The sequence below is a fragment of the Odocoileus virginianus genome, chromosome 3 (assembly GCF_023699985.2).
Source record: "Odocoileus virginianus isolate 20LAN1187 ecotype Illinois chromosome 3, Ovbor_1.2, whole genome shotgun sequence".
NCBI classification, from domain to species: Eukaryota; Metazoa; Chordata; class Mammalia; order Artiodactyla; family Cervidae; genus Odocoileus; species Odocoileus virginianus.
In genome coordinates, this window is record NC_069676.1 from 27,462,083 (window position 1) to 27,490,060 (window position 27,978).

Sequence of the window (27,978 nt, forward strand, 5' to 3'; positions counted from 1 at the left end):
TAATAGAATAACTATTAGTAAGGAGACTGAAAGAGTAATCAAAAAGCTCCCAACAAATTCAAGTCTAGGATCAGATGGCTTTCATCGGTAAATTATTCAAAACAATCAGAAAGATTTAATACCAACTCTTCTCAAACTCAATTCCCAAAAACTGAAGAGGAAGAAAACCTTCCAAACACATCTCATGAAGACAGCATTACCCTGATACCAAAACCAAACAATGACCCCCATTAAAAAAAATTACAGGCCAATATCCTTGATGAGGGTTCCCCAGGTGGCACAGTGGTAAAGAATGAACCTGCCAATGCAGGAGCCACAGGAGACTCGGGTTTGATCCCCGGGTCAGGAAGACCCTCTGGAGTAGGAAATGGCAACCCACTCCAGCATTCTTGCCTGAGAAATTCGATGGACAGAGGAGCCTGACGAACTACAGTTCATGGGGTCACAAAGAGCTGGACAAAACTCAGGGACTGAGCACACACGTCCTTGATGAACAAAGCTGCAAAAATCCTCAACAAAATATCAGCAAACCAAATCCAGCAATACATTAAAAGAATCATACATCATGATCAAGTGGGATTAATTCCAGGGATGCAAGAATGTTTAACATCTGAAAGTCAATCAACATGATATACTATATTAACAAAATGAAGGATAAAAATCACATGATTATCTCAACAGACTCAGAAAAAGCATTTGAAAAAACTCAATTTATGACAATTTGAAAAATTCATTTATGATTAAAAAAAAGTGGGCAGAGGATCTGAATAGGTATTTTTCTAAAGACACATCAAAAGGCACATGAAAAGATGTTCAACATCACTAATTATGAGGGAAATGCAAATCAAAACCACAATGAAAGATCACCTCACACCTGTTAGAATGGCTATTATCAAATAAGATAAAAAATAACAACTATTGGAAAAGATGTGGATAAAGGGAACCGTTGTACACTGTTGGTGGGACTGAAAATTAGTGCAGTCATATGGGAAACAGCATTGAGATTCCTCAAAAAAATTAGAATAGAACTACCATCTGACCCAGCTATTTCCACTTGTAGGTATTATCCAAAGAACACAACACAATGTGAAAAGACACATGAACCCCTGAATACTGCAGCATTATTTACAATGGCCAAGAAACAGAAATAAGCTAAGTGTTCATGGATGCATGAATGGATAGAGAAGATGTGGTGCTATACATGAAGGAACTTTACCACAAAAAAGAATTTAGTCCTGCCATTTGTGACAACATGGACGGACAATGAGCGTCCTATGCTAAGTGAAATAAGCAAACAAGACAAATACCACAAAATTTTACTCATGTGTGGGATCGAAAAAAAGCAAAATGAATGAATACACAAAATAAATCGAAAGCAAACTCACAGATGTAGAAATCAAATTAGTGGTTACCAGAGGGAAAGGGAGTTGGGGGGGATGAGTGAAATGGGTAAGGGGAGTCAGCTGTACAGTGATGGATGAAATAGAAATGTGGTGATGATCACTTTGTAGTGTGTACAGGCATACTTAGGACATATTTTGGGTTCAGTTCCAGACCACTGCAATAACGGGAATGTCAAAATAAATTTAAACAGAACTTTTTGGTTTCCTGGTGCATACAGAAGTTATGTTTACACTATACTGAAGCCTATTAAGTATGCTGTAGCATTATGTCTAAAAATACAATGTACATACCTTAACTTAAAAACCCTTTATGGCTAAAAAATGCTAACCATCATCTGACCCTTCAGCAAGTTTTGATAGTAACATCAAAGATCACTGAACATAGTTCACCAGAACAAACATAGTAATAATGGGAAAGTCTGATGGTGGTGGTTTAATTGGTCAGTCAGGTCTGACTCTTGAGACCCCCATGGACTGTAGCCTGCCAAGCTCCTCTGTCCATGGGATTCTCCAGGAAAGAATACTGAGTGGGCTGCTATTTCCTTCTCCAGGGGATCTTCCGGACACAGGAATCGAACCCAGGTCTCCTGCATTACAGGCAGATTCTTTACCAACTGAGCTCCAAGGGAAGCTCCCATTCAGAAAAGTCAGAAATACTGTGAAAACTGTCCAAATGTGACACAAAGACATGAAGTGAGCAGATGCTGTTAGAAAAAGGGCATCAAAGACTTGCTCTCTGTAGGGATGCCATAAACGTCCAATTTGTAACTAAAAAAAAAAAAAAAATACTGGTAAAGCCCAACAAAGAAGGAATGCCTGTACAGATGTCAAATTATAATGCTGCACACCTGAAACTTTTAATAACTTAAAAAAAAAAACTCTTCAGGGACAACAAAGAAAAACGAATTGGAAAAAGATTTAGGCCACATTTATTTAATCCAAGTATTAACTGTAAATGAGTAAGTATTTCTCAAATACTCTCCCTAATATTCAAAGTTATATAGCCTTACTTCTTTTCTTATTAATCATGAACTTCATTTTGGAGCTCCTTGGAATTAAGCAAAGTAGAAGTGACCCTTGGAAAACACAGCAGTTAGGGGCGTTGATTCCACTGCACAAAAATCCACATGTAACTCACAGTCAGCCCCCCCATATACATGTTTTGGATCCTCTGTGTCTGAGATTCCACATCCTCACATTCAACCAACCTTATATCATAGAGTATTGTAGTCAAAGTGTTAGTCATTCAGGCTTGTCTGACTCTTGGTGACCCCACGGGCTATAGCCTGTCAGGCTCCTCTACCCATGGGATTCTCCAGGCAGTAATACTGGAGTGGGGAGCCATTCCTTTCTCCAGGGGATCTTCCAGACCCAGGGATGGAACCTGCGTCTCTTGCATTGCAGGCAGATTCTTCACTATCTGAGCACCAGGGGAGCCGTCAGGGGAAGTATTACTTCCTACTGAAAAAAACTCATGTGTAAGTGGACCCCACTGTTCAAGGGTCAGCTGTGTAGTGTTCAGACTCTGCCACCATATAATGTAATTTTGCCTTCCTCTCCCTCCCCACCATACCTCCCATTCTAAGGCCCAGATTTACTCTGCTTTGCTATTTTCTTCTAAGGGTGCATTTCAAGTTTTCTACCCTAGTTCTGCCATCCAAATCACCAACTTTCTTGCTTCCCAACCTTTAACTTTCCTCTCTTCAAAGGCATCTATTAAGCATAACTCAAAATTCATAACTATTCACATAGAATTTCTGAACTGAAAAGACGTATGCGTAAGTGAATTCATACAAGCCAACTCATTGTTGGCAGTTGTACATGTACATTCAAGCAAGGTATACACATAATATATCTCTGGCTTTCTAAAATAATATTGAGAAAGAGATCAACAAAGGAACAAATGAGAACAGCTTCCATTTTCCTCAAAACTTCCTTTTTTTAATGGTTTCAAAGTGTCTCAAAAATATTTATCTCTACCTTATCCAAGATGGCTAAATTCCATAAAGAGCATTACATTTCACTGGGTAAATTAAATATTTAGTCTCCAATCTGAATAAAAATACCTCAGCTTTATCATTCAACATAATTTTACCTTAAAATGATTCAGCAAAGATCTTTGGTGAAAAAAAAAAAATGATATAACTCTAAATAACTCTTTGAAATACATATTGCTTCATGAGTCAATGAATGTAAAAACTTCTTACATAACTACTAATATAATGGATAATGTATTTCAACACAAATTCTGTCATTGAATACAGGATCAGAGTTACATATCTTTTTAAAGTCAAGAGTACAAAGCAAAAAGCAAGCACTGTAAAAACCAAACTAAAACTCCATTTCCCAGGACATGGCTGGGCAGTTTTCTAACAATGAGCAAACAAATCAAACTGCTATGAATTAGGAAAAGCTGCAACTAATAAACAAGGGTGCTAAACAAGCACCAAATAAAACAACACAACCACAGCAATATAAATATGATATGTAAGACCAGAAGGGACAGGTGAGGGACAAGAGGGCAAGAAAAAAAGAGAGGCTCTGGAGAGATGGTTGAGAACAAAGAGTAATGAGGTTTTAAGTTACTAGCTGTGTCTCTTGATCAAAGTTTTTTGGCTACTGAAAAGCATGAACACAATCCAACTGAATGGGCAAAAGCAAGCTTTTGTATTTGTTTTTATATCCAGTGAACTTTCAACTATAAACTTAGAGTCCACCCAATTTCAATTGTTCTAAAAGCATTTTGAGACTACTACAAAAAGTCCTTGATTGTGGGCTGACAAAAGTTACTCTGATAACTTCTAACATCACTAATTTTCAGTGATGCTTATTAGCATCCCCAACACTGAAGACAAGTATTTTTTTCCCAAGAAACACTCCAGAATTGGTAAGAATACAAAATTCACACACAACGTGAAAGTAAAATTGCACCATCTCTCTCCCAAAATAAATTTAACACTTCATTTTATATTTCAGCACTTCACTTATGTGATAAAACACCATCAATTAAGTCACAAAATAACATATGGAGATGCTACACTCTTAATACTGCTTGGTACTTCAGTTGCTTATAGGTGGGCAACAGCTAAGCAAGTTATTAAAAGAATGATTGTCATGACGTTTCTTTCCATTTTCAGGTCCACTACTGTTCATGTAGGAAGGATTAGAACCGAAGTACTAGTAAAGAACCCATCTGCCAATGCAGGAGACGTAAGAGACACGGGTTCGATCCCCGAGTCGGGAAGATCGCCTGGAGGAGGGCATGGCAACCACTCCAGTGTTCTTGCCTGGAGAATCCCCAAAGACAGAGGAGCCTGGAGGGCTACAGTCCACAGGGTTGCACGACTGAAGCAACTTAGAATGCACGCACATCAATATTAACATTCTTATCAGGAAATTTAAACTCTACAGATCTGATCAAGAAAAACTGAAATCTGATTAGAAAAACTAACTATAGAATTATGACACAGGTTATGTTCTTTTCCAAGGAAATTCTTTACTTTCAGGCATTCTTAACTTTTAGCACCAATGCCTATACTCCCAGCTCAGCAGTTCTCAACACATGGTCCCCAGCCAATCCAATCTTCCTTCTTCTGGTGACACCTCAGTTTCCCACGAGACAACCACCTCTCCCTATTCTTGGCCCCTGGATTTCAGGTAGTGCCTGAGATGAGCACAAGACGCAAGTCTGGGCAATCAAATTCACAGTGATTAAATCACTAGATACAAAACAAGTACGATTCAGTTCTAGGACTTTTATTTTTTTGGTGCTATAATTTTTTTCCCCAAAGTTTAAACTTTTACCCAATTAACAAGGCTGTGGTAATTTCAGGTGAACAGTGAGGGGCTCAGCCATAAGTATATATGCATCCATTCTCTCCCAAACCCCCATCCATCCAGGCTGGCACATAACACCGAGCAGAGTTCCATGTGCTATACAGTAGGTCTCTGTTGGTTATCCACTTTAAATACAGCAGTATGCACACGACCTTCCTAAAATCCCTAACTACCCCTCCCTCCCCACTTCAGGCAACCATTACAATTCACAGTTCTAGAACTTTTGCTGAAATTTTTAGTTAAGAGATACCTTTATAAGTGCTAAGCTAGGCTGTTGGTAAGCTTCTCTGTCATTTCGTAAGAAGGGCCAATCAGAGAACAAAGCTTACACATTTGGTTACACACACACACAGACACACACACAAGCAGAGACAAATTAAAGAATGTCTCTGGTGACAGTACTGCAAAGTCTTATAAACAAGTCTTTTCCCCAAATTTACAGTATGTGGTCAATAAATTCCTTTTTTCCCCCCACTTAGCTTCTTAGGGCTTTCTGTCACTTACTAGTCCTAACTAATATGTATAGTTTCACATATAACTAGTTGTATCCCCTTACCATTTAAATCTCAATTGTCAGTGATAATTTTTATAAGTCCTGGAGGACTGTCTGTATCAGACTCAAACATACACTATAGAAAGTTTATAATGATAAAATCATTATTACAAAATGTCAACTTAGTGTCCCCACAATGATGACTCATTTGGAAAGCATGCTCTAAGGAAAAAGAAAAGAATGCAAAATTGATAATGTATTAAGAAATGTACAGCTCTACCAAGCAGAAGGTAAACATGAGCTTATGCAAAGACATATGAAAAAATTCCATTCTATTAAATCTCGGAAAACAAAATATCCTTACCTGGTAAGACACTGTACATATAAAAATCATTACAGTTAGTAGAACAGAAATGAAAAGTGGAGCTGAGAAAAACGTTAACATAAAGTTAATACAACACAAAATAGGGAATTTTCTCATTAGTTTTTTTCCAATGGAACAAAATATCCATTCTCACTTAGATTTAGAGTTTATGTAAAACTATACTGGTATTAATTTCCTACAACCACTGTAATTACTACACATTTGTGGCTTAAAATAACAGAAATTTATTTTCTCACAGTTCTGGAGGCTAAAAATTTTAAATCAGTTTCAACAGGCTGAATCAAAGAGGTTCTAAGGGACAATCCAACACCAGGATTTCAGGATTCCTTGGCTTATTGGCCATATCACTCCAATCTTGGCCTCCATAGCTACTTGGCCTTCTCTTCTGTTACATAAATCGTTCCTCTGACTCTCTTTCACTGTGCATTTGGGGCCACCCAGATAACCCATGTGCTGTAGTCCATGGGCTCGCAAAGAGTCAGACACGACTGAACAACTGAACTGAACTGAGATAACCCAAAATAATCTTTAATCTCAAGATCCTTAACTTATTCACACCTGCAAAGTCTTTGCTATAAGGTCACATTTATAGATTCTACGGACTGTGATATGGATATCTTTTAAGGGGCCATTTTTCAGCCTACTACTATGTCATAAGTCATTTCAGTAACTAAAATACCACCAAAAAGGCTAAAAGTCTAGAAACTACATGAACTTTATATTCCCCAATTAAATTTTTTCACAATGTTCTCTATTTCTATTAATACCAACACAAAAAGCTCCCAAAATGGCATATTTAAAATAAAAAGAGAAGACTCTGGTGAGTAAGAAACTAGCCTACTCAGCACAGCCTTAAGAAGCGCCACCGGTAACTGAATGTAACGCAGCGCTCCTTGAGACCAGGGTTACTGTCATGACTGTTCATTTTACTACAAATTTAAAAGTTAATGCAAGACTTTACCTCCAGATCCTAACTGCTTGTAGAATCTGTATTCCAAATGGAGCTGTGGTGCTCTGGATTTCATGGGCTCCTATTTAGAAAAAAAAAGCAACAATAAAAAATATTTAAGTTATTAAAGTGTCACTAGGCTCCAATTATTATGAATGCTACAAATCTTGATGTCAACTCTTACACAGTGTAACACTCTATTAGGTATCCTTGTCTCCCTAAGGTTAAATCCAGATAATAATCAACTTTAAGTACAATGTAAAAGAAATTAATGCCATAAACATATACAAGGTTAAGTGGCTATTAGATAAGCATTAGGGAAAACTATGTTTGACTCTTTGACCCTGAAGAAAAGTATTCTGTGAACATTCTTGACTAAGGCAATGATGGCCCTGATTCTATTTCTCCTGTTCCCAGGAACTACTGTGCCCTCTACACTATATATTTCTGATGGAAAGGTTCTGGGTTAAAGTGACATTACAGAAAAGTAAAAAAGAACAACGATGGAGATGGGAAAATTTTGACAGTAGCAACAATACAGTTTAAAAAATTATAGGTGGAGTACAGCTTACAGTAAAACACACAATTTCTAAATATTAGGCCCATGAGCTTTGTAAATTCCAACCACTAGCTCAAAAAGCCTTTAGCGCTTTTCTATCACCCTTCTCTCAGACTTCTATCATCTTTTGATTTGTTCTGTCTGTTGTTGGATTTCATGCAAATAAGATTGTACGATATATGTTTTATATGTATGTGTCTGACTTTTCATTCAACATCATGTTTTTGAGATTTATACCTACACAGACAAACACACACACACTCATAGAACATAAACAGAAGCAAAGCAGATTTAAGATATAAATGTGTGAAAATATTTGTAGGAAACAAAACTATAACAGAGTAATAACACAAGAAAATTGAACAAGATCCAACAGGAAAGTATATAACAAGCTAACAAAATTTAAACAAAATCAACAAAACTTCAAAAAGTACAAAAAACCCAAAATAACCAAAATTTAAAACCTATCTGTCAACACACTAACACAACAGCAAAGAGAATTTGGAAACTGAGAGACAGAAAAATATCTAAAGAATAAGAAAATTTTGTAGAATGCATCTACATAAATTATACAAAACGCATTATTCAGGAAGAAAAATAGAAAACACAGAAAAAAAGATTAAAGAGCTAGACAATATAAAGAGCACTAATATGCATTTGATAAGGAAAAGAGAAAGAAAAGTGAGCAGAGGCAGTAACTGAAAAAATAAATGAGAGAACTGATGAAAGATAACAAACCAGAGAGTCAAGAGGAATGTGAATCCCAAACAGAGTAACTAGAAAGAAATTTATACTTGGACATATCGTAATGAAAGAACCAATGACAAAGACTTCAAATAAGGAAGCTGTAAAATCCCAATGGAACAATTATAATCATAACAATTATTATAAGAGAAAACAATCAACTTAGTTCTTAAGAGGCAGGATGGTAGGGTAAAGGCAGAGGCATTGAAATTAAATTGTGCTGGGTGTGAATCATAAATTCACTATTTGCTAGATTTATTTAATCTTTTTGTACTTTTCAGTTCCCTCCTTTACAAAAAACAGATAAAATATTTTCTCATTTTATTTCTATACACATATATATGACTTAAAACAGCCCCTTTCATACAGTGGAATTCTTTAGTTAACTATATTAAAGTGTATAACCATAAGATATCATAAAAAGATACCCAAGTAGACAGTCACAAATAAAATACATATTCACTCAATAACTAATATTCCCTAGGTAAAAACAGAAACCCAGATCTAATTTAGTAGAGTCAGTTCAGCTTGATTCCAATACTTTACTAGCACTAAAATTTTATTGTGCCACCATACAAGAAAAGTCACCTCACCATTGGATGAATTTTTCATTATCCATGAATGACAGGTTATTATGTAACTATAAACAAGATACATAATAACCTGTCATTTGTTGTATGGCAAGAGGCAGGAGGAGAAGGGGGTGACAGAGGATGAGATGGTTGGATGGCATCACCAACTCAATGGACATGAGTTTGAGCAAGCTTCAGGAGTTGGTGATGGACAGGGAAGCCTGGCGTGCTACAGTCCATGGAGTCGCAAAGAGTCACAAAGAGTCATGACTAAGAGACTAAACTGAACTGAACAAACAAGATATGAGACTGGTGGCTGAGATCAAGTTAACAAATTAACCTGAAGCAAACTATCAATATGAACTAGGGTAACATTAAATAAGTGTGTAAACTTTTATATGGGATATATAACAAAACTGAAATTAGTCACTAAAGTTTGCTCTCTGAATGAACACCACTGTCATCAAATAAGGCCTTTGTACCAAGGTACAAAAATAAGATAGTACTGAAGGTATACAGATACAACATTTTCAAGTGGTTACTTTTAAGGCAGGTTCTGAACAAAATTATGTGGTTGTCTATAAACAGAGACAATAGATACAGACAGACATATAAGAGAGAAAAAATATATAAGGACATTTTATATATATATATATGTATATACATATAATACACATATAAATACACACACACACACACACACACACGCAAATATTTGGGAAGCTAAGTACCAACCATGTTTTAAAGTTTATATGAAAAATTATCTGTCCTGCCAATACATTTTTGGATGAATCTGAGGCAAGCATAACTCTGTACCATACTTCAACCTCAAAATGCCACATGTAGATATAAAAATACTCCCAGTTTCCCAAAGAATATTGAACAACAACATTATTATATGTAGATCTGATCACTGTGCTAATAAGGGACAAATCAAGGCAGAAAAATAATGTCAAAAAACAAAAGAAGAAAAAAAAAATAAGGGGACTTCCCCATTGGCTCAGTGGTAAAGAATCCACCTGCCAATGCAGGGGACGTGGGTTCAATCCCCTGTCTGGGAAGATCCCACATTCTGTGGAGCAACTAAACCCAAGCACAACTACTGAGTCTGTGGCCTAGAGCCTGAGAACCACAACTACTGAGCTCACACACCACAGCTACTTAAGCCTGCGCGTCTGGAGTTCACGCTCTGCAACGAGAGAAGCTACCGCAATGAGAAGCCCACGCAGCACAACAGAGAGCAGCCCTGCTCACAGCGACTAGAGAATGCCTTCACACAGCAACAAAGACTCCGTTTAGCCAAAAATAAATTAGTAAATAAATTTAGGTTCCAGAATCGAAAAAAACCTTGACATTAAAAAAAAATATGTTAACAGTGATTCAGCATGAAGGCAAACTAAAATAAGTGACATATGTGTATAAATAAGAAGGCTAACAGATGACATAGTACATGTTTAGTAAGGTATCAAAGATGTCAACAGGGTAAACAAGTTTCAAATCTGAAAATAACTGGAGCTAAGGGTCACCAGTTAATGACTGAAATTGACAAGTCAAGGTGAGCCTAGCGTGGCTCCTATTTTGACAAAGATGTATTTGCCCTAACCTAAGTATCACTCACATGCTCCCGTGAATGGAACTACTCACTAGAAGCCATCAATAACAGAGAATACAGGTACTGCCATCCTAGTGTGCCATGCCCACTCCCAACACCATTCAATGTCTGTATCTTAGACCACTGGCCTAGACCATGGGCAAAGAAAAGCCAGCAGTGCCCATTCCTTGCTCCCCTTGTCATGACTACACACTCATGAGGGAAGCTTGTAAATTTCTTTTTGTAGTTTTAGCTTAATATTCTATGTAGATCAGCCTATAGAAAGAAAACATGATTTATATACTGTTGTGCACATTTTGGACCCATAATAGTAAAATACCTTCACTTTAAGTTAGAAATTAACTCTTCTGAAATACTTACACCTGAGAGCTTGATTGACTAAGTGAATTGATGAATACTGTGAATCTAGTTCTGACTAACAGTGACAGTTTTAATGAAACAACCTAACCAGATTTTCTGTCATAAAAATCAAGGACCAGAACTTAAACCTAGGTGAACTCATGCCAGGTAAATGCCAGTCCCACTCACATGTCAGTGAGCCCATCTCAGAAGCACCACAACTCCTACTGCACATTTTTATTTTCCAGTAAAAACAGGCAGCATTTGTTCCAGTGAAACTTGGTTTACACTCAGAAAGATACTTAAACTGTACTTTTTAACTTAAAACACAATTTTCTATCTTATCCCCAAAGTTTTGTTTTTCAACTTCTCCAACTTGCCTCTTGCTTGAATAGTCTCTTCTGTAGTCACATTGCCCTAATAACAGAGGTTATATTGGCAGAAACAAGATCAAGACTGGCAGGCAGGCTGGGAAAACCAAGCAATCCATGCTCAACCTCAGGGAAATCTGGCTGACAAACCAAATAGTAAAGTTTCACCAGAACAAAGTTATGTGTCATAAAAATCCCCAGATCCCAACTATACAAAAAAAAAAAGCTGCCTTACAGCTGTCACAGCAGGCTTCTTTAGGACTTCAAATCAGTCCCTTGGGAGTTTGCTTTCCTGGCTAACCTCCACCCACATCAAGAATTTCTGAATCCCTGAAGGTCAAGAAAGACCCAGTTTTACCAAACATAAAACACAAACAGAAAAGAAGATTTTGGAAGCTACCTGGAAATACATTTTCAAATAATGTAATCCTAAATACTAAAGACACTTTTGTCCAAATGCTTGAATCAGGAAGAAAAACCTTGCATTCTAACTTCTATCATATTAAAAACGCCAGTACATCAGCTTCCTCAAATTTGAAGCAGTGCCACATTTTAAGAATTCAATTCGATAATGCTGCCAAAGTAAAAGAATTAAGCTATTGTAACACAGAAAGACACAGATATCTTACATATACATTACCATACACTTGAGGGGCACGATGACGCTAGAACCTTAATAACAAAAGGTCAGTTATGCCTCGCACTTTACAAATAAACACTCAAGTTACAAATGATAGGGAAAAAACAAGTGAAAATACAACTTAATCATTAGAGAAATAACAAGAAAATAATTGAAGAAAAATAAGAAACATGAACTTACCAATTTAATGGCCACATATTCATTTGTATACAAATTTTTCCCTTGAAAAAGAAAGAAAAATGTCAGATTCTCCCGGAAGTGAATTTTTAAAGATATATTATGTAAAACTGCTCTGGGGGGGATAGGAGGAAAAGCACAGAATACATTTAAATAAAATATAGATTTTTGCTTCCAACTATTTAGCAGAAACCTCATTAACAGGGATATATTTAAATTTATGATCAACTCAGTAATATTTAGTATTTCACCTGGATTCAGAGAAAGAAGTAAAACTAACTAAGAAATATTTTAGCCTATTTATTAAAAAAAAAAAAAAGAAAAACTCTTATTTTGTTAGAATACTGTGTACCACTTCAGAAGTAATCAATAGGCAAAAAGTTTCAAAACCAGAATGGCATATAGAAACAAGACTACACAATTCCTTTTTCAATCACCACCTCATTTTAAATCCTTTGTCATTATCAGATGTGATCTTAATAGAGCTCTTACATAATCTAGTAAATATACAGAAAAATCTGGAATACATTTAAAATAAAATAAAATTTTAGAAATACTATTCAATAACTGCCTTTGACAAACTAGTTATTTACTCTGAGGAGAAGAAGTGTTATTAGCAACTCACCTTAAAACCAAATTAAATTCCAGTTATTTTAAGAGTTAAATATAAGCCATAAAATAAGGAAAAATATTTATCAGCCCAGTATATAGAAGCCTTTCGAGCATTAAAAAAGGAAAAAGATTAAGAGATCAGAAGATTTTATACAGATTTGACAGCTTAAAACATTTGAAACCTTTTTAAGTCAAAAAACCTACACAAAGAACAGGTAGAAGACAATCAGAAAAAGATTTAACATAATTAATATGTAAAGAATCCAAGTAAATTACACTAATCATTGGCACCAGCAATTTGAAAATAATGTAGAAAATTCCACAGGGTCAGTATCTGTAGTTCAAGTAAAACACTATGGAGAATTAAGTGTATAAAGATAATCTGATACATAAGTATAGCTTCTTTATAAGTATAGCTAAAAGGATAAAAAAGAGAACAATATTAGATTTCTGAATTTCTGAAGAAAAGGAGAACAATGATAGTTGTTGTGTTTAACTGTGATAGTAAATGGCCCTGGTTATACTGACTACTGAATAAAATAGGTAATCATCAACTTTCACACATGCAATTTTTTCCAACATAATACTCCTAACTTCATTTTATTCAGCAGCTGATGAATGGCAGTGAAACTTCTAGACAAAGTTTCAGTCTTGGATATGTTGCCACAGTGAGCAGTATTTTCACATAACACTCTTTGCCACAAGCAATTTCACAGCCCAGCTAACGGCCCATAAGGCAATTTTGCCATAAAAAACAAGGAAAATAAAATTTTAAATAAACATTAAAAAGGACACAATGACACATGAAAAACTAGTAAAAAAAATCTTTTAAAGACTTTATTGTGAAAAATGAAAATATAAAAAATTCAAAATTTGTGAAGATTCATGGTAATAGTTGTATTATGGTATATCTGAGAAAAGGTGATACTTTGTCACCTTTTGTCAAAGACAATCATTAGGGATTCAGGATCTCATACTGGATCTAAATTCTCTATGATATAAAAAAAAATTTGCACTAAGTCTCTCCAGATTTCCCTGGAAATAAAATGAATAATCGAGGGACACTCCTACTGATTATCAATACATGTAACCTATATAAAGAAAGAAAGTGAAGTCGCTCAGTTGTCTCCGATTCTTTGCAACCCCATTTGTCTCCGATTCTTTGCAACCCCATGGACTGTAGCCTACCAGGCTTCTCCATCCATGGGATTTTCCAGGCAAGAGTAATGGAGTAGGTTGCCATTTCCTCGTCAGGATGTAACCTATATAACTGATAATAAATCACTGCACTACATTTAAATGTTCCAACACATGCCCACTCCTTATATTTCACCAAATCAACTAAGCTAGATGCTGAACCAAATACAAAAACTCTGTCTCCATCATGTTCTCCACTATCAAACAGCAAAAAATTCGACCATTTTCAAGAAACTTACACTCATCAGGAATCGTGTAACCATTTCTTTTGTCGGGGACACAATGAGCTTGATTCTTCTTTAGCCTCCAATTTCTAATTGCATGATAAACCTGGTAAAGACGGCATCAGAGAACAAGCAACTGTATCTAAATTAGCCAAAGTTGTTATTGTTGTTCAGTCACTAAGTCCTGTCTGACTTTTAGCAACCCCATGGACTGCAGCACATCAGGCTTCCGTGTCCTTCACTATCTCCCAGAGTTTGCTGAAATTCATGTCCACTGAGTCAGTGATGCTATCTAACCATCTCATCCTCAGTCGCCCTCTTCTCCTCTTGCCCTCAATCTTTCCCAGCATCAGGATCTTTTCCAATGAGTCAGCTCTTCACATCAGGTGGCCAAAGTATTGGAGTTTTGGTTTCAACATCCGTCCTTCCAATGAACATTCAGGGTTGATTTCCTTTAGGTTTGACTACTTTGATTTCCTTGCAGTCCAAGGGACTCTCAAGAGTCTTCTCCAGCACCACAATTTGAAAGCATAAATTCTTCAGCACTCAGCCTTCTTTATCGTCCAACTCTCATTTACATGCTTTGATCATATGGACTTTTGTTGGCAAAGTGATATCTCTGCTTTTAAATATATGGTCTAGGTTTCTCACAGCTTTCCTTTCAAGGAACAAGCATCTTTTAATTTCATGGCTGCAGCACTGTCCACAGTGATTTTGGAGCTCAAGAAAAGAAAACCTGTCACTGCTTCACACTATTTCCCTTCTACTTACCATGAGGTGATGGGACTGTAAAAATAACTAAATCACTTTGCTGTACGCCTAAAACTAACACAACACACAAACTATAATCCAATATAAAATGAAAAAAAAAAAAAAAATGAAAGCACTGCATCCGTGGAGAAATGAAACCAAATTGTCAACCAGTTATCTTACCCTTTAGGGCAAAACTGCCTTATGGTCAATGAGTTGTATGACCAAACAGCACGACTACTTGTGACAAAGAATGTCATGACAAAAATACTGAGAACCACTGCCAACACTGTAGTGTTTGTTCATATAAATATTATAATGCGCTTCTGAGTTTTGTTGTTTTATAAAAATGAGTGGGAAAAAAATGTTCATTCTAATGCTAAGTAGCATAAGTCTCACAAACCTATTACACTGATCACAAAGATGGAGATTAATAGGAATGCCTAAGTGGTGTAAGCTACGCTGTAGTCAAAGTACTCACTGAGCCCATAAATTAAAAAATATTTAAGAAAACATACTATTTTTCAGCCAATTAGTTCAGCATTTAGATGTGACCATATATATTTTAAGAATACACAATGTATAAAATTGGCTTAGTGAATAAATTGATACAAAGAAAATTTTAAATCTTGAGGAACACTTAAATCCTGAGTGTCTAACAAAGGAAAAATTTTAGTTTAAAAATGGAATTTATATTTCACCAAGACATTACCATCTTCTCAGAATTATTTTGCATTGTAAATGATATTTACTCATAACCACAGAGAAAAAATATTTATAGGACAAAAAGTTAAACACAGATTCCATACAATGAAAATAAACAAAATACTTCTTAAAATATTGTTCTTGTCATTTACATGGTCAAATGTTTACTTTTAAGTCACAGAAAGTGAAGTGAAAGTGAAGTCACAGAAGAAAGCACTAAATCTTAAAAGCATTTTCTTTTTTTGAAATATTAGCAATTTCACTGAACTTTGAAGGTTATAAAAATGAGCCATGATTGAATACTACCAATGCATTTTTGTCATTTTGCACAGTTCAGTTCAGTTACTCAGTCGTGTCCAACTCTTTGCAACCCCATGGACTGCAGCACGCCAGGCCCCCCTGTCTACCACCAACTCCCGGAGTTTACTCACACTCATGTCCATTGAGTTAGTGATGCCATCCACATCTCATCCTCTGTCATCCCCTTCTCCTCCCGCTTTCAATCTTCCCCAGCATTAGGGTCTTTTCAAATGAGTCAGTTCTTCGCATCAGGAGGCCAAAGTACTGGAGTTTCAGCTTCAGCATCAATCCTTCCAATGAAGATTCAGGACTGATTTCCTTTAGGATGGACTGGTTGGATCTCCTTGCAGTCCAAGGGACTCAAGAGTCTTCTCCAACACCACAGTTCAAAAGCATCAATTCTTCAGTGCTCAGCTTTCTTTATAGTCCAACTCTCACATCCATACATTTCTGGAAAACCATAGGTTTGACTAGATGGACCTTTGTTGGCAAAGTAATCTCTCTGCTTTTTAATATGCTGCCTAGGTTGGTTATTACTTTTCTTCCAAGGAGCAAGAGTCTTTTAATTTCATGGCTGCAATCACTGTCTGCAGTGATTTTGGAGCCCCCCAAAATGAAGTCTGTCACTGTTTCCATTGTTTCCCCATCTATTTGCCATGAAGTGATGGGACCAGATGCCACGATCTTAGTTTTCTGAATGTTGAGCTTTAAGCCAACTTTTTCACTCTCCTCTTTCATTTTCATCAAGAAGCTCTTTAGTTCTTCTTTGCTTTCTGCCATAAACAATGTGTCATCTGCATACCTGAGATTATTGATATTTCTCCCATCAATCTTGATTCCAGCTTGTGCTTCATCCAGTCCAGCATTTCTCATGGTGTACTCTGCATAGATTAACAAGCAGGGTGACAATATACAGCCTTGATACATCAGTACTCCTTTTCTGATTTGGAACCAGTCTCATGTTCCATGTCCAGTTCTAACTGTTGCTTCTTGACCTGCATACAGATTTCTCAGGAGGCAAGTCTGGTGGTCTAGTATTCCCATCTCTTTCAGAATTTTCCAGTTTGTTGTGATCCACACAAAGGCTTTGGCGTAGTCAATAAAGCAGAAGTAGACATTTTTCTGGCACTGTCTTGCTTTTTCAATGATTCACTTTGTATTGTCATGCCCTTAAATAATCGGCTTTTAAATCCACATTTGGTATATATATGAATAAACTAACAATGTATGTTCAATACACAAAGTATATGCTTGTGGGTACAATACAAGCAAGAGAGAGGAGTGTGTGTATAGAGGAAAACCAATTAAGAGAAGGCTCCAAGTAAACTGGCTCCAATTCACTTAAGTTTTAATCCAATTTCAAACGATGTTTCCAATGGTGCTTTGTGCCATACTGAATTTGAAAAGATCGTTTACCAATATCGGGATATTTGAATGGTCATTATTATAAAACTGATTTCTACAGAAACTCCATGTATGGTTGTATCAGGGACGACTAATCAACTAAAATACCCCTGTCCACCTTCCTTAGTAAAAGAACGGCCTAAAATGGTTATCCAGCTAGACTACATTTCTAGCCCCTTTCAACATGTGATTTTAAGTTCTAGATATGAGTCAACATAAGGTATGTCACTGCCCACTTGCAAGAATGAACGTGTTATCTTCTGGCCCTTTTGTTGCTGCTGGCTGGGTGTCTGGGAGACAGCAACAAGGGGAGTGAACAACTCACACATGGAGACTGAAGCCACATTCCGAGGGTGCAGACACCCTGACAGCCCTTGGTGCTGTTCTTCTGGCCTGTGTTACGTGAGAAAGAAAGAAACTACTTTGCCAAACACCGCTGTATGCTAGGATCTCTTTCTTAAAGCATCATAGCCTACTCCTTGTTACATTTTTCAGAAAAATTTTAAGCTTCAGCTAGTAAATGTAGAAAAATCAATAAACATAAAAAAGATGAATCCACGCAAATCTGTATATTTACTTGATATATACAGTAAGACCTGAAGAATTTTCAACAAAACAGTTCTTAAGCAAAAATAGAAAGTTATAAAAACTTCTGTGTCTACTTAATTATATCAAAATGTACAATATCTTACTTCAGATATGGTAATTCAAAAAACAATATATAACACCCTTGTTCTGTTCTTTCACGTGATGGTCAGTCAGGCATAGCTACAAGAGGAGACACAGAAGAAGCTCAGGAAAACAAAGTTTTCCTGGTGCTAAAGAAGGGGTCACAGAAGCAACATCATGTTTTGGTCAGGTGGTAAAACACAGGAGCAAGGGAAGAGCTTTGGCCAAGATCTTGGTATTTCTGCAGGAAAAACAAGATAGAGAAGGGTAAAGAGCTTAGGAGTGACTAGTTTGAATAACTCTGTTAACCTTCGGTGGGCAGTTTCTCTAGCTGTCTTGTTCTTTGCCATGTGATGCCTTCAGGAAGATTGCCTCCTAGAATGCACGGGTCAGAGAGAGGAGGTATGGCTCTAGATTGGTTAGTTGGCAGAACAAAGGCATGCTCCCAATTTTTTTTATCTTGAAGAACTAGCTATCCTGTAGAGGAGCACTCTTTCCATAGAGTGAAAGGATTTGAGGTTTTTTGGTTTCTTTTTATTATTAAAGCAATGTTTTATTAGCTGGTTTGTATTCCATACATTCTAGAATACATCTGCAGTTAGACGTCTATATGGTTGACCAGAAAGGTTTTTCTTCAGATGTTAAAGCCTCATAATACACAGGAAAATACAAAATGTATACAATATAACCCCACATTTTAGCTAGCTTTGTTCTGTCTCATTCTGTACCTGTTAAAAACATTTCCAAGGCATTTTGGTTAATTGTCTAAGCTAGGAATATATTCAACATGCTGGATGGAAGCGTTACCACCAATACAAGGATAAAATAAAACCAAAAATAGTCAATTCATCATTTTACAATTAAAAATACAGATAAAAATGATAGTAAACACATTTACTTAAACTTTAGATTTTTTTTTTAATTTAACTATTTTTAATCTCAAGGCAAATTTTTTTATGTTCGGCTTTCTTTCTTGAGAGAGAGAGAGAGAGAGAGAGAGAGAGACAGTGTGTGTGTGTGTTAGCGTTCAGTCGTGTTCAACTCTTTGCGACCCAATGGACTATAGTTTGCCAGGCTCCTCTGTCCATGGAATTCTCCAGGCAAGAACACTGGAGGTGGGTTGCCATTTCCTTCTTTCTTTAGTGATCCTCTATAAAAGTACTTTCAACAGAGCGTAATACTGTCTCTTCTTGGGGCTTCTGGAAATGGCAGTGGGGGCTGCAAGGAAGGAATCTGGGGCTGCATGTGGAGATGCAACTCCTGTTTAGTGTCCAAGATGTCTGAAGTCCTAAATACCACACGATGTATGGGACAGTCTTCTACCAAACAAACAAACAAAAACAAAAGACTATCCAGCCCAAGATCCTAATAGCACCTTTTTTGACAATCACTTAACTATAACATATATACTCTATATTCTTTCTTACTCAATACTAATCACAAAAAACTTAGTGCCAGAAATCAATGTCTATTAACATGGTTTTAAAGAAAGCACTTTAAGAATTCAAACCAGATTTTAATATTAGCATGTTTATTCAGATTAAATAAACATGTTTATTCAGATTAAATAAACATGTTTATTCACATTTATCATAGAAAAAATGATACTTATAACAACTCTTTCTGTACAGAGAAATCACCTGGAACCTTTTTAAAAGGGAATAAAACCTCCCTTTATTTAGTAGTCTACCAAGAAAGAAAAATGATTAAAATAATTATGCAAGTGGACATGTTAAATGAATCATAAGTATTGAAATAGTAACATGTATAGATAAAACATTTAAATAAAATCTACTAAAATATACAATAAAAACCCACAGGTAGATTAGATATAGATAGATAAATAGAAAGATGATGATGGACAGATGGATGGATAGACTAATAAATCATCTTATCCCTATTCCTGCTTATTCACAGACTGCAAACAAATGGGGGTATTTTGCTGTTTTTTTCAGTATACAGCATGTTAGTTTCAGTATATAGGAGTAATACAGTTTTCTCATATGCCCTGGCTAAAATGTTCCACTAGATTCTTCTGTGTATACACACATATACCCACACACACACATACATACACACACACACACAGATGTGTATATATATATATATAGTTATTCTGAAATAAATTATATGAAATCATTCTGGATAATAAATGCCAAAGTACTATAGAACTATAGCCATATACACAAAGAGTGACAAAGTACAAATGTGTCATAATATATAGCTAGAAAACTAATTTATATTAAAAAATTTAAATATACATACAACACGCTACAATCTTAATTAAGAACAAATATCTTGATATCCTTTAAAGGAGGAGAACAATCACTGCTTTCCTAAAACAGGCAAGGATAATGTTGGTTCTTTTATACTGTTATCTAAATTTAATCTTCACAGTAATTCAGGAAGCTGAAATAATTCCATTTTAAAGTGGACAAATCTGAAGCCCCATGTGGTTAAATGACTTATGCGTTCCATAATGGCAGAGATAATTTTTATATTTTTCCAATGTATCATCAGTATCTAATCATGTTTCATACATAATACTGTAGACATGTGATAACTTTTTAATGGATGGATGGGTGTAATTCAAGGTCAGACAAGTAAATAATCTGCTCTTTTTTTAATGCCAAAATCAGAAACAGTTTAAGAATTTCAAAGTATCATTACAATATCTTTTAAAAAATAAAATATAATTTATATAACATTCCCCCTTTCAAATATCTGAGTCCCTACTAAAATGCAGAAAAGTCTATCAGACACATCACATGTATAAAATGTCATTACCTTTTATTGGATTGCTTCATTCAAAGATTTAATGTACATTAACTACATAAAACAGTAATAAAATGAAGGAGTAACTAAAAATTAGAGTGTTTTTGGCCCAGATGGTAAAGAATCTGCCTGCAATGCAAGAGACCTGGATTCGATCCCTGGATTATAAAGATTCCATGGAGAAGTGAATGGCAACCCACTCCAGTATTCTTGCCTGGAGAACTCCATGGGCAGAGGAGCCTGGTGGGCTACAGTCCATGGGGGACTGATACTCACAGAGTATCAGACTCTTTGAAACTAACACTTCACTTTCTTTCAGAGTGTTTTACAAGATGATAAAGAGAAGTAGTTGAATAGATGAACATACAATTGTACATATTTTTATAACACCAAGGTTGAATCTAATGAAAACTGCAAAGCTAAGTTTTTTCTTTTTATTTAAAGAAGTTTACACTTGTGCTGGTGCATTAACCAGACAGCCCTCAAGGAACCTCAATACTGACTCCCATAAAACGGTGCTGTCCTCCTCCTTGTTTCTCTTCAATGAAGATAGCCACATCTTCATTGCACTAGGAGTTAAAAAGATAGATTTGGATAGTGAGTCCATCATTAAATTGATGTGTGACATTTGTCAAGAAACCTTCCCTGAGTTTCAAATGTCTTAAACGTAGAGTTAGGAGGTTAAAGTAGACCAATGTTTCCCAAACTTAACTGATCTTAAGAATAAACTGAATCAGTCCTTTGTGTCCCTTGGTAAGAATATAGATTTCTAAACCACTCTGGACATACATGGGAGAAGAGGGGAATAAATTACAACACTGCAAACTGCACTGATTTTTGACACAGTTTAAGGATATTACCTTAACTTTAAGCTATATGTATCTTCCTAAAGTAACCAGTTACTAAATGTTTTCCAATCAGAAAAGGTAAGCCTAAAAATCATTCCTAAAGAGTACACTGCGAAGACTCCCCTGGTTTCTCTTTCAGCCTGCTAGGGCTTTTTCATTTACTATCTTTTTTCTCTTAATCTGGATGGCTAAAGTCAAGAAAACAGACACTGTACTAAGTAATGACCCACAAATGAAAATACAAGTACATAAAAAATTCTTAGTATGTGTATTCTTTAAAATTACCACAACAATGAAACAACTAAACAAGTAAGTAAATCATTTCATTAAAAAGTACCCTTCATTTAAAAAAAGAAATGCTCCCATTATTATGGAATAAACAAAATAGTCTTACCTAATCGTAGTTCTCCAAAATTCCCACATCCAATTTTTTTTCCAACTCTAAAGTTAGGTCCAACCATTAAAACTCCAGAGGAAGAAGAACCAGTTCCTCGAGTGTTATGTCCCAACCGACCACTAGGTCGTGCCATTCTATCATCTGATTTGTCCTTGTCTTTCTTTTTATTTTCCATATCAAGTTTGCGGTACTCCACTTTGAATTCTTTAATCAAGACAAGCACACTGAAATAGGGTATCGTGAGAACTGGTACATCACTAGGTAACTGTACCAGGTGGGTGATGTTAACATTCAAATTGCAGTAGGTAGTCAATGAACTGGCGCGTGTTCATCCCATTCGTAAAATTTTTCTCAGCTGTCTTTTCAGCAAAACATGTCTTCAGAATTATTTTTTCAATGATGTGAGCTGATATTGATAGAGAGCTAGAAAATTAAGAAAAGAAAATTAGTCAACTTAGAATTAAAAACCATGTTTCGGAAATTAATAAAGTAATAAAAAGTTCAGGCAATGGACTTAATGCCCACTGAAATCAAACCTCAGCAGACTCTTAATCATTACCCTACATTCCTATACTTTAATACCAAAGAGATCACAAAAACAAAACCAAACAAAATCAGTGAATTGCTTACTTTTAAAAAAATAAATAAAAATAACAAAAATGTATTATTTCATAAGCCAATATATATTCACCAGCCTAGACCTTCCAGCTTAGAATCATTCGAATTAAAAAAAAAAAAAAAAATTCAAATAATTCCAGTAAGTCAATACAGGAATATCAATTTAAAAGCAAGAAAAGAGAATACATTTTGCAAATTAGTAAAAGAGTTTAATATTTTTCACATGTTCATACATTTAATAATTTTCAAGGGCTTTTCAAATATACATTCTTATTTGATCTTCATTTATTCAAATATTTATTACTTGTAACTACACATGGGAATGGAGCAATCACAACAAGGTTTGAAATAAACAGTACCTTTCTGATTAATTTTAGCAACCCACCAAATATGCAATTATTTCTAACACCCAATCTATTTATAAAGTTTCTTATTATATCTTCCATGCTCTTAATATTGCAGATGAAATGTAAGCATCCATTTGGTTTAAGTAAAATTTAATGAGTTTTACATATACTGTTTCCTTTCTACAATAGAGTAACTAATACTGAACTTCCCCCCTTGCTGTAAATAATTATGAAAATGGACAAATATTTTCAGGAATTGAATAATAGCTAGAGCAAACTGTGATCTGTGAGTAAATAGAAACACAGAAGGTGAATTCCACCTTCACTCAAGATCTCCAGCGAGGGACAGTTTTCTGACTACAGCACAGGAAGTGGAGACCCAGGCAGTGCCCAAAGATCACAGAGCAGAGTCTGGGGTGTTGAAGCTGGTGGAATTTGCAGAACAGTACTGAAGGTGAGAGGTACAGTTTTAGGGGTAGGAGGTGACAGGGCCGAAACAAGGCCTGTTAAATAAAGAATGGGGTTAAATAAAGAATGGAGATACCAAAGGCTGTAGAGTGTCAGGATATCTTAAAGTTCCTACCTAGTCATGGTGGAGGAACCTCATTAACATCCCAGAATTCAGCTGAGATACCAGAAAGACCAAGTCTTAACAGTAAGGAACATACTGTAGAGTAAGAACCTTAGAAGGGCCACCTAAAGCCTGAAACCAAGCCGAGAGAGAGGATTAAGAGTATCTCCAACTACACTAACTGCATTCCAGAATGAAACCTGACATAATTAAAAAGACAGAGGGAAAAAAAACAAAAACAGACTTTCAACAACGTTGAATTCATAATGTCTGGCATACAGTTAAAAAAATTACCAGGCATGAAAATAATCAGTAAATGTGACATGCAGTCAGAAATAAAGCTATCAAAGGAAACAAACTCCAAGATGACCCTGATACTGAAATGAGAAGACAGGACTTCAAAACTACTAAGTAGCTATTAAAGTTCTACTACATTAAAGGAGGAGAACGGAACAGAAAAATATCTGAAGAAATAATGGTTGAAAATTTCCAAAATTCACTGAAAAACACTCAGCCACAAAAATGGGGAAACTCAGCAACTCCATAAAGAATCAATACAAAGAAAATTAAACCTAGCTACATCAAAGTGCAAAAACCCCAAAATTAAGGTAAAGTCCTGAAAGCAGACAGAAGAAAAACTACACAACACACAGGTGAACTTCAAAACCTATCAGAAATAATGGAGACCAAAAAGAAAACGGGAGAATATGTTCAAAGCAATGGAAGGAGGAAAAGAACTCTCAACCAAGAACAAGACACCCAATAAAATTAGTCTTTAAAACTGAAAATGAAAGAAGCTAAAAATAGACACCAGCACACAAGAAATACTTTTCAAATAATCCATTAAGCTTAATTAAATCACATGATACCAGATAGAAATGTGAAACTTTAAGAAGAAATGAGGAACACTAGAAATGGGAAATGCATAGGTATTCATTTCCTCAAAAGATAAAATTACTTGTTACAGCACAAATAATTTCTTAGTGTCATTTATAAGATATGGGGAAGTAGAATAAATATATGATAACAGAAATGGCAGGGGCAGCAAGCAAATGGAATGATATTAAGATTCTTATATTTGTTAAGAATAAAGTAGTTAAATATTAATTTTAAATGGCAGGGTAGACAGTAAATGGAACTACATTATTTTTTAAGATTCTTATATTTGTTAAGAATGAGTGGTTCAATATTAATTTTAAGCAGCCCATGACAAATTAAAAATGCATATTGTAATACCCAGACCAAACACTAAAAATTAACTGCAGTAGAAACAGCTAAAAAGTTAATACAAGAAATAAAGTAGGATGATAAACATTTGATTAAAACAAGAGAATTAAGAGATATGACACAAAAAGGAAAACACCAAGAGAACAGACTTTAAAACATATTTATAATGGAAATGGACCATATTCTCTCCATAAAAAGCAAAAAAGACTTTAAAAAAGAAAAAAAATCAAGATCCAACTATACACTGTCTCTAAGAAACAACTTTACATACAAAGACACAGACAAACTAAAAGTGAAATAATAGATACACTACGGCAAACATCCTCATTTGCAGATGACACCACCCTGATGGCAGAAAGTGAACAAGAACTAAAGAATCTCTTGATGAAGGTGAAAGAGAAGAGTGAAAAAGCTAGCTCAAAACTCAACATTCAAAAAACTAAGATCACGGCATCCTGTCTCATTACTTCATGGCAAATAGATGGGAAAACAGTGGATACAGTGACAGACTTTACTTTCTTGGACTCAAAATCAATGCAGATGGTGACTGCAGCCATGAAATTAAAAGACACTTGCTCCTTGGAAGAAAAGCTATGACCAACCTAGACAGAAATATTAAAAAGCAGAGATGTTACTTTGCCAACTAAGGTCCATATAGCCAAAGTTGTAGTTTTTCCAGTAGTTGTGTATGAATGTGTGCGTTGGACCATAAAGAAGGCCGAGTGCTGAAGAATTGATGCTTTTGAACTGTGGTGATGGAGAAGACTCTTGAGAGTCCCTTGGTCTGCAAAGAGATCAAACCAGTCAATCCTAAAGGAAATCAATCCTGAACATTCATTGGAAGGGCTGATGCTGAAGCGCCAATACTTTTGGCTACCTGAGGCAAAGAGCTGACTCATTAGAACAGACCTTGATGCTGGGAAAGATTGAAGGCAGGAGGAGAAGGGGATGACGGAGCACGAGATGATTGGATGGCATTACCAACTCAATGGACTAGTCTGAGCTAGGATAGGGAAGCCTGGTGTGCTGCAGCCCATGGGGTCACAAACAGGTGCACGTGACTAAGCAACTGAACAACAACAACAATGTAATCATCAAGTATATTAAGCTTGAGAGGCTATAACATTATCATACAAAGTGAACACCAAAACAAGGGAGACTCTCCAAAGTTACAGAGGTCTATTTCATAATAACAGAAATATCAACTCAACAGAACAATGTGAAAAATCATAAAAATGACATATAAATGAGCAAAATGAAGGAAAGACTTTAAAAACAAGGATTAGTTTGAAATAACTGTTTGAAAAAGACAATCATAGTTGAAATGTTAACACTGGTGTTTCACTGTTGTTTGATAAAGTAGAAGACAAAAATAACAGTATGTATACTGAAACAGTAGACCTAAATATCATCAACTACCCTGAACTGACATTTATAAGATACAGTATCCCAAATACTGATAAATAATATTTCCTTTCAAAAAATGTTCATCAAGAAAGATCATATGCTATCATTATTTAAGTCTCAAATAACTAAAACATTAAAGTACACTCTCTAATCTAGCATTTCTAATATTAGAAATGTTAAGATTCAATATTTGAAATAAATTCAGCAAATTAACAGGAAAAGAAGAAAGTATCTCAACAGACAATAAAATGCATTTGAAAAAATTCAACCCATTAATGTTTAAAACTTCTCAGTAAACCAGAAAGAGAATCAAATGTCAACCTAATAAAAGGGTTTTTCCTAAAAAAAAAAAAAAAAATAGCCAACATCTTACTTATTATACGGTAAAACACTGAATAATCAAGACTAGGAGAAAACAAAAGAATGTTTGCTCTCAAGTCTTCCATTCAACACATTGTACAGAAGAACTAGCCGGTACAATAAGTTAAGAAAAGATGCAAAAGGCATAAAAAGCGAAGAGGAAAAGGCTAAACTACTGTTGTTCACAGACATTATAACTGTGTGTGCAGAAAACCTTATAGGGAGACATCATCAAGAGAGCAACATAGGTCATTCCCAACTTCAGCCCCCTCACAAGACCAACCAGCAACTACCCACAGACAAGACATCACTGAAACAAATTCCCAGAACCCAGGGCTGAGGCCACGGCACCCTCCTGAAGCAGAGAGGCAGAGAAGGGCAAGAGGAACGGCTGCGCTCTGGCCCTCCCCCAAGGCTGCACAGCATCACACCCACAGGGCCCTCAAGCCGATGGTTTCCCCAGCAGGAAAGTGAGAGTCCCAGGTGGACCCCCAGCTTCTCCAGTCGGGCAGGATGCTTCACGGAAGTCCAAGGCGGACCTCCAGCTGCCCCAGTCTGGCACGACGCTTCCTGGGAGGCCCACCCTGGTCTTGCACTCTGGTCACTGTGGGAATCATTAGGGGAAAAAAGAAAAACCTCAACAGAACAATAGTAAAGATATGCAATCAGTAATCAAAAACCTCCCAAGAAAGAAAAGTCCAAGCAAGAATGAGGGACAATTAGAACTCTCAATTCCTAATGGGAATATAAAATAGTACAACTTTGATTCTAAGAAAGTTTGATAGTTTATTCTAAGTAAAATATACACCTATGTGATGACTTAACAATACCACTCTTAGGTAGTTACTCAAGAGAAATGAAAACATAATTTAGAGAAAGATTTGTACACCTGTATTTAGAGCAGCCTAAATCAATAACAGCCAAAATTGAAAACAATCCTAATGTCTATTAACAGGAGAACAGATATACAAACAGAGATATTCATTCAGTGGAATATTACTCAGTGAATAAAAAGCAAAGAACTGTTGATACATGTAACAATATGGATGAATCTCTCAGATATGAGATTGAGACAAGTCAGGCACAAATGAGAACATATTATACAATTCTCGTCAAATGAACTTCTAGAATCAGCAAAAATAAGTTGTGGTGATAGGAATCAGATCAGTTGTTGCCAAGAGTGGTTGAAAGCTTGGAAAGTGGCATCAGTTCAGTTCAGTCATTCAGTCGTGTCCAACTCTTTGCGACCCCATGAACTGCAGAACGCCAAGCCTCCCTGTCCATCCCGGAGTTTACTCAAACTCATGTCCAAGTCAGTAATGCCATCCAGCCATCTCATCCTCTGTCATCCCCTTCTCCTCCTGCCCCCAATCACTCCCAGCATCAGGGTCTTTTCCAATGAGTCAACTCTTCGCATGAAGTGGCCAAAGTACTGGAGTTTCAGCTTCAGCATCAGTCCTTCCAATGGAGATTCAGGACTGATTTC

General features: G+C 35.9%; 1 protein-coding gene across 7 annotated transcripts in view; it reads right to left on the reverse strand.

Annotated features, from left to right (window-relative positions):
* Nucleotides 1–27,978, reverse strand: part of CSNK1G3 (casein kinase 1 gamma 3) — a 121,009-nt gene that overhangs the window by 62,282 nt on the left and 30,749 nt on the right. For all 7 annotated transcript variants that reach the window (XM_020888776.2, XM_020888777.2, XM_020888773.2 and 4 more), the window contains exons 2-4: nt 21,960–22,385; nt 12,085–12,125; nt 7,080–7,149 (exon numbers count right to left, since the gene is read on the reverse strand). In XM_020888776.2, coding sequence (XP_020744435.1) covers nt 7,080–7,149; nt 12,085–12,125; nt 21,960–22,137 — 289 coding nt within the window. In that variant the 5' untranslated portion in view covers nt 22,138–22,385. The remainder of the gene's footprint in view (nt 1–7,079; nt 7,150–12,084; nt 12,126–21,959; nt 22,386–27,978) is intronic.